At 48.8% G+C, this 7,556-nt stretch overlaps 1 protein-coding gene across 1 annotated transcript in view; it reads left to right on the top strand.

The window, feature by feature from the left end:
• Positions 1-7,500, top strand: part of LOC104497538 (receptor tyrosine-protein kinase erbB-4-like) — a gene marked incomplete at its 5' end in the record, with an annotated part of 31,906 nt that extends 24,406 nt beyond the window's left edge. Inside the window, 2 exons of the mRNA XM_010140803.1 lie at positions 3,687-3,978; positions 6,687-7,500. Coding sequence (XP_010139105.1) covers positions 3,687-3,978; positions 6,687-7,123 — 729 coding nt within the window. The remainder of the gene's footprint in view (positions 1-3,686; positions 3,979-6,686) is intronic.
• Between the last annotated feature and the right edge of the window lie 56 nt (positions 7,501-7,556).

The following is a 7,556-nucleotide window of genomic DNA, read 5'->3' as shown; positions in this document are numbered from 1 at the left end:
GCTGTGTAGATGTGGCACTGAGGGACATGGTTTAGGGACCCTGGCAGGGCAGGGTGAATGGTTGGGCTCAGTGATCTCTTCCAACCAGATGATTCTGTGATCTCAGCCAGGAAACTGCTTCCTTTGGTTCTTCCTTCCCTCCTTGTGAACTTTTCTTGACTGTTGTTCTTCTCCTCAATACAAGTACACTTGACTTGAGTGAAAGAGACCAGCACAGATGGGGCAGCACTGAAGTTTCCAGGCTGCTCCAGCCAAGCCCTCTGTCAGCTCTGCCTGTACTGCCTCAGACAGCAGTTTATTTGCAGTTGGCACCGTCCCTGCTTCTCCGGCTGTCAGCAGCCGCGGCTGGGTTAGAGAGACCAAAGCTGCTCCCAGGCCTAGGGCTTCAATTTAAGCTCCTCTTTTCAAATGTAATGAGCCCTTTGGCAAAAGTTGGGTGAAATCGGTCACAGTTGGCCTAGGCTTCAGTGGGCCTTCCTCCCTCAGCCCTGTCAGCCGCACGCAGAGCCCTGGGAGCTCCCGCTGCCTGTGCAAAGCAGCGCTCTGCCACCTGTGCTAAGGGAGGGCTGGTGGCCACTCTGCTCCCTCTGCTCCGGCTGAACCCGGCCTGCCTTTGGCCATTCGGTTCAGAAGTGGTTTGCTGACAGCAGAGGAGATTCAGGTTCAGCTCCAGCCCCCAGAGAAGCTGGTGTTTCGGTGCTTTCAGACTGTCTTTTGTCCTTGTGCCTCTCATTTCTCCCTATCATGTTCAGGTCTTACTCACATCCCTCCCTACTCAGCCTCCTGTCGCATGCCAACCTTTTCTTCCTCCTTGCACCTCACAGTCTCTCTCACTTGCCATTGCCCTCTGTTCCCTTGCAAGCCACCATTCCCTGCTCCTGACCATCCTGCTGCCAGCTCCTCCAGCATCACTTTCCGTGCAGGCGCCTCCGCTCCTGTGCAGTCTGCTCAGACCGCCGTTTTCTCCTCCTCGCCCCAGCACTGGCACAGGAGGCACTGAGACCATGGGATAGATCCCCTCTGGTGTTGCCTTCCAGCACCTAGTTTCCCTGAGGAAGACCAGCTATGGAGAGAGTCCTACTCAAGCCTTACTAACAGGTGGTGCAGACAGACAGTTCAGCTAACAAAGGGTTTCCTGCTCTTTTGGAATTTCCTCCTGGAGCCTTCTGTAGGTCGTAACTCGGCTAAACAGGGCTGAATTTTCCTGGGGTTGGAGAAAAGTGCATCTCTCATCACAACATTTACACCTCAAACACAAGGTGTTAGATCTGGGAAGCACTGGCTGTGGCGGGTATTTCAAATAGAAGGAAGTGGGCATATTTTTGATCACCAGAAAAGGGTCTCCAGACAGACTTTTAAAAACGTTTATGCTTGTTTTTAAGGTTTTTCCCAATGCAAGTATTTTGCTTAAACACAAACCACTCCTTTATAAAGTAAGATGTCTGACAGTGACCATCATCTCCATCCTGGTGTTTTGGCAAGAAGTTTATAAGGGACATATTGACCGTAGTACATCCAATAATTACTGTGTGAGGATGCACGTTGTCTTTTAATTTTGGTATGGTTTTGGTGTGGAAATGTTTTCAAAACTGATTGTCTTGAATGATGTAACTTCTAAAGCAGAGTGTTCTCAGAGTGGTTAGACTCCTTTCCTGATGTGGTAGTTTTTTACTGATTTATCTCAAGTTTAGGCCTTTTTTCAAACACTGACTTTTTCTCTCCTCCAGCTAGTAGTTAAGGGAAATACAATAAAGTTTTTGAAAACAAAATGGGAAACAAAGTAATTATGAAGAGCTGGTCTTGTAGTTTGGCGGTAGAAAAACACATGAAAAATAAACAGTTCTTCGTTTCATTTTTATTTTCCTCCAAAGATCAGAATTTCCTCAATGAAAAACAGTTTTGAGTAGCAATAGCAGGTATAAATGCAGCCACCGTGCTGGTGATGTTACAGCAGTTCAGGGTCCACAGGGCAGTGTAAGACAGTTCAGAAACCCGTACTGAAATGAAAATCTCAGCATGGATACTCCAGATGTCCTGGGAAAACCCCTTGGCCAGTGATACAGAGGTAACGTTAGAAGGGTGGGCGTGTTGAGAGCAGAACCGTGGCACGTTGCAGTCAAAATCCAGGAGCTGCTGCGCTGTTTGGGTTTACCAAAGCTTAGGGACTGTGTTTTCTAAGCTATTTGTGACAGTCTGATGACAGTCCTGCCCCCTCCCACCCTCCCTTCTTTACTTCTCTCCTATTTTGTCCCTGAGAAAGGAAGCCTTGGCTTTGAGCTGGACTTGTTCTGCCCCTCTCCTGCCCTGTATTTCCTGTGAAGCTGAGTGCACCATCTGTCATTCTTTCTGTACAATCAGTCTTTCCAAAAATTAGGCACGAGACGTTTTCAGGATACGCAGCTGTCAGCAGGTGTAACATGGCACTTGCCCTTAGCCAGCCAGAGGAACTCGGTAGCCTCCCCTCAGGCTGGTGAGGCACACAGCTTGTTGGCATTGGTGAGGTGTTTGCCATGACTGAACATTTTGATTTTTGGATTCAGTTAGGAAATCTAACTGATGTGCATGTTTCTCCCCATTAGCTCATGCAACTCATGTGACTTGTTTCATTCATGTGAACTCTTATTACATATCCATCATTCCATTTTTCTTTCCTATTAGAGTGAAATTGGACACAGCCCTCCTCCTGCCTACACCCCTATGTCAGGAGTAAGTATTTCACATTCAACCCTCATCCTTTAGATTTTCCTCCTTCCTTCACGATGTATTTTCTGTTTCACATCCCTTTTTCCTACGTAAATGGCCCAAAAGCCAACAGTGAATGAAGTGTGTAGATAAGCAATCATGTAGTCAAGATCTCTACACTCAGCCTGGATCCATGTGCAAGTTTTATGGACCCAGCCAGCCCCAAAATCCTCCAGCTTTGCTTGAAGAAGCATTTAGGTAATAGGCTTGGATGAATTTTGTACATTTTTCCTTCCTATTTCTACGTCATGGTGTTGCAATTTCCTCACACGTCATTGTTGACAAGCAAAATGGTGGTTTGAGTCGAACCATTGGGTACCAGTAGGAACACAGTTCACCAGCCTGATGGACTTATGTAGTGTTTGGGTGACCATGGGATTGTCACTGCAGGACACCCTAAAAGTAGGCCCCCCAGGAACTCTTTAGTTCAGAGGTGATGAAGTCCACTATCCTCAGGCCCTTTGTAGAAGATTTTCCTAACACGAGGTTTAAGGGTTTTGTTCAGAAATCAGGAGAGATTACCAAAATAATAGGAGATACCATGTTTGCCTCTTGCAGCTGTGTATATCCAACCTCCACGTGTCTAGGGAGAGACAAGTTTTCCTGCTCCGTTTCTATCCCTATTTCCAGCCCTGAGCAACCAGCTTGCTTCCCTGCTCCCCTCGCCGGACCAATGGTCCTCCCTGGGAGGGGGAGCGGGCTCAGTGCCACTGGGCAGGTGAATGCTTTGCTGGTCCACAACAGAGCCTGTGCTGCTGCAGATCCCGCAGTGCTGGAAACGCAGGAGTCTGCCAGATGGACGAGGCTTCGCCTGTCCGGTGAAATGCATCATCGAGCAGGTGTGGCAGGAAAGGCGCAGGAGCCCTGCAACAGAGATTACCTGCTGTTGAATGTTCTCTCCCTTCGGAGCCTCCTTTCTCACGCTGCCTCTTCTCTTTCAACAGAACCAGTTTGTCTACAGAGATGGTGGCTATGCTGCAGAAGTGCCAATGCCATACAGAGCTCCTGGCTGCGTAATACCAGAAGCCCCAGTTGCTCAAGGGGCCACAGCAGACATCTTTGAAGATACTTGCTGTAACGGCACACTACGAAAACAAGTGACAACCCTGGCAAAAGAGGACAGCAGCACCCAGAGGTACAGCGCTGACCCCACCGTCTTCATACCCGAGCGGGCCATCCGGGGAGAGCTGGATGAGGACGGGTACATGACACCGATGCGAGACAAACCTAAAACAGGTAAAAAATGCTCTTTCCAGAGAAGCTCCTGGTCTAGTCTGCCTGCATTCTCTGTTTTTCCACATCAGCAGCTTTTCACCAAAAATGGCTTAACTGAGTAGCCCAGCAGGGCTGAGGCATTCTGAGTAGGTTCATATTTCTTTGCATGGGGATTTGGTTTTCTTGGCTTAATATTCTACTTAGAAAAGCTCAGATGTGCCCATATATCAAGTTTGGTAATTCTCCCTTTTCCGTTTCTTTCTGGGAAATAACGAGAGAGGAATGAAGAAACAGCCAAACCCCCTTCTCATCCAGGCACGCATATTCAGTTATTTCCCAGAAAAAGATCTGTGTTTGGCCAGCCACAGTCTCCACTTTGCTCTGTTTATTGATCTTCTTTACTTCATGTCATTGTGCTTATTAAATGTCACATTGAACATAGCACAGAATGCGGTTGGCATTTTATACCCAAGAGAAGTTTAGGATTGAAAGAAAAAGATCTACTTCAGAGAGACTTGTCACTGCAAGGTGAATTTTGCTAGATCTGTGCCAGCTCAGAGTGCGGCGCTTCCCAGGTTGCCATCGTTCGTTTCTTCCTTTTTAAATAGTGACAGTAAAGGGGTGTGTCACAACTAATTTGTTTTCAAACCTTTGCACCAGCTTGAAAGAAATGAATTAATGCGCGTGTAAATGCCAGGTAATGTAACAGGGATCCTTCTGCGGACGGAGCCCGAGTCACAGATTGTATACCAATGTGGTTAGAAATCGTGCTCCTTTATTGTTTACAATACATCTCAATTTATAGACTCTTGTCCACCCCACTAGCTACATGGTGATTGGATAGCGTCTCTGTCACACAGACAGCACACATCTCTTAAGGCACTGTCAGGTAACTGCTGTGTTTGTTAAGAATTCGGAAGCCACTTGCCCTTGGTGTTCCCTGGTGGAAATGGAGGGAGCCCTGGGGCTTGACCCATGGCAGTAGCAATCATGAGAGTGTCCTCATGGCCTATACTTGAGCAACCACCCTTGCGGTAAGAGATTTGATGCTGTGAGTTTGCTTCAGTGTGAGCCCACACACGGGTTCACCCTGGGCATCTCAAGAGCTCTGCAGCAACTGAACCCTTCACAGGTGCTTCCTGATGCTCAGGAGAAAGCACCTCCTTCCTGTCTCACTGGGCACAGACACAGGGGAGTCACAGGGTGGCCACAGTGCTGCACACTCTCTGTCAGCCAGGGGATTCCAATCGAAGTGCTGCTTGGCTGTCATCGCTGATAAAAATATATGTTACCGCTAGGCTCTTGGTAAGGGTGTATGCGCCTGCTCACCTCAGATTCAGAGAAGGTTTAGTGGTGTGTTCAGAGGTACTCGCTAGGTCTTGAACGTGTCATTTAATAATGTGTCCCTGTCCCGGATAAAGAAGACCTGAAGTGAGGGCCATAGCCACCATCTTATACCGGGTAGGGACCTGTCTCTTGCAGGCCAGACTCTGTGCGGAGGTGCCTCCAGAGCCCTTGACCAAGCCCTGCCACCGGGAATGGAAGTCTTGTGTTGGCATCCCTGCCTGGCACAGAGGGGTCGAGAGACCACCCCTCACTAACAGTGGTGGCCTGCAGACTGTTTTGTAAGGAACCTCTAGGCTGTGAGCTGACAGGCAGACCTAATGCTGGAAGTGGGTTTGATCTGATGGTTTCCAGCCTTGAATGAACTGGATGGTTTTGACACATCTTGCTGCAGGGGTCCCACCCCCAGTCCCTCTTGTTGCTAACTCACCTCCAAGCCATTCCCATTTCCCATCGCTTGCAGTGACTTCCCTCCTGCCCAGGCTGGTTGGCTTCTCTGTTGCAGTGAGAAACACAGCGCGAGGCAGGACACGACACTCACTGAACCCTTCGCTCTATGGCTCACTCCTCTGTGTGTGACTGTGGCCGAGGCCTTACCCAGCATGCTTTTTTAACTCAGGACAGCCAATCTCTCGTTGTGTCTCTTCCTTCCTCACCTCCTCTCTAGCTTTCCATGCAAGCTCCATATGCCTTAAAACCTTTCCACAGTTCAGCTATAACTTTTTTGTGGCGATAATCCACAGAAAGTGATTTCAAGCAACTGTAACCTGCTCCAAGTCCTGTTCTGGAGCTGATGTAAGGCTCTCCTGTGCCCTTTCCAGGGCTCATTTGATTCATGTTTTTTTCCTTATGCTTCTGCAGGCCCTTTGTCCTTGAGGGACGGAAGGTTTTTAATCACACAAATTGTTCTGTAAGAAAGGAAGCTGTCTTAGAAGTTAGTCCTTGGGGATGGTTTTTGTGCAGAGAGGCTTAACTAAGACTTCTGGAGAGCTTTCTGGATGAGAAGACTGCAGAGCAGAGGGTTTGGCTGATATGTCCAAGGTTGCGCAGAGTCAGCTGCAGAAGTCGCACAGCGTGTTTGGCTCTGTAGATCAGATACTTGAGAGGGCGTCCAGGATCAAGCAGGCTATGGCTGCGTGAGAACTGTAGTTTAGCTCAACAGTCACTTCATCTCCCGGGGTCTTCATTTTAGCCTGTATCGTCTGTTCAGGTTGTGAATTCTTCACTTCTAACAAATGTGTCTTTCACGTGGTTGGCACCTGATCTTATCTGGACTTCTAGGAATGGCTGGGGTACAGCCTGGTGTAACATACACAGGGTGCTTGCTGCATGGGTGGTTTACTCCCTCGCTTTGCTGATTTTTTTTTTTTTTAATCCCTCCTTAGATTACCTAAATCCCGTGGAAGAGAACCCATTCGTTTCCCGACGGAAGAATGGAGATCTCCAAGCTGTGGACAACCCAGAGTATCACAACGCTCCGAACGGGCAGCCCAAAGCCGAGGATGAGTACGTCAATGAGCCGTTGTACCTCAACACTTTTGCAAACACCTTGGAAAATGCCGAGTACCTGAAGAACAATTTGCCGGAGAAAGCCAAGAAGGCCTTTGACAACCCAGACTACTGGAACCACAGCCTGCCCCCACGAAGCACCCTCCAGCACCCGGACTACCTGCAAGAGTACAGCACAAAATACTTTTACAAACAGAACGGACGGATCCGGCCCATTGTGGCAGAGAATCCTGAATACCTCTCCGAGTTCTCCCTGAAGCCTGGCACTGTGCTGCCCCCACCGCCCTACAGACACCGAAATACAGTGGTGTAGTGACCGCGGTCTTACAGAAGTGGAAAGGCAACTCCTTCTAGCTGCCCCACTCTTCCTCTCTCGCTGTCCTTTTCTCTCTCTCTCCCCTCCCTGTCTCTCTCCCTCCCTTTCTTTCTCCCATGAGCTTCCTCTTCTTGCCAGTTCACTCATTTTTGATACTTCTAAGTGAAAGGGTGTCTTGGAGTTGTTTGCAGATTGGGTTGGGAACCTGGAAGGAAGAAAGGAAGGAAGAAAGGAAGGAAAGAGACCTGAAACAAGGCGCGTACAGCTTGGCATCTCTCCCTTTCCACAGATCCAAGGGGTCAGACGGTCAGAGAAGCCAGACAGTACCAGTAAAGGCCAGTGTCGGTGTTGCCTGCTGTTGAGCTAGTGATTCAACTCAGATGCTGCAGGGAAAGCCACAGAGAGGCTGGTTTTTTCAGCAGGGACCGAC

The sequence above is a fragment of the Buceros rhinoceros genome, unplaced genomic scaffold, assembly GCF_000710305.1.
Source record: "Buceros rhinoceros silvestris isolate BGI_N320 unplaced genomic scaffold, ASM71030v1 scaffold25327, whole genome shotgun sequence".
NCBI classification, from domain to species: Eukaryota; Metazoa; Chordata; class Aves; order Bucerotiformes; family Bucerotidae; genus Buceros; species Buceros rhinoceros.
This window is presented reverse-complemented; position numbering and strand designations above follow the sequence as displayed.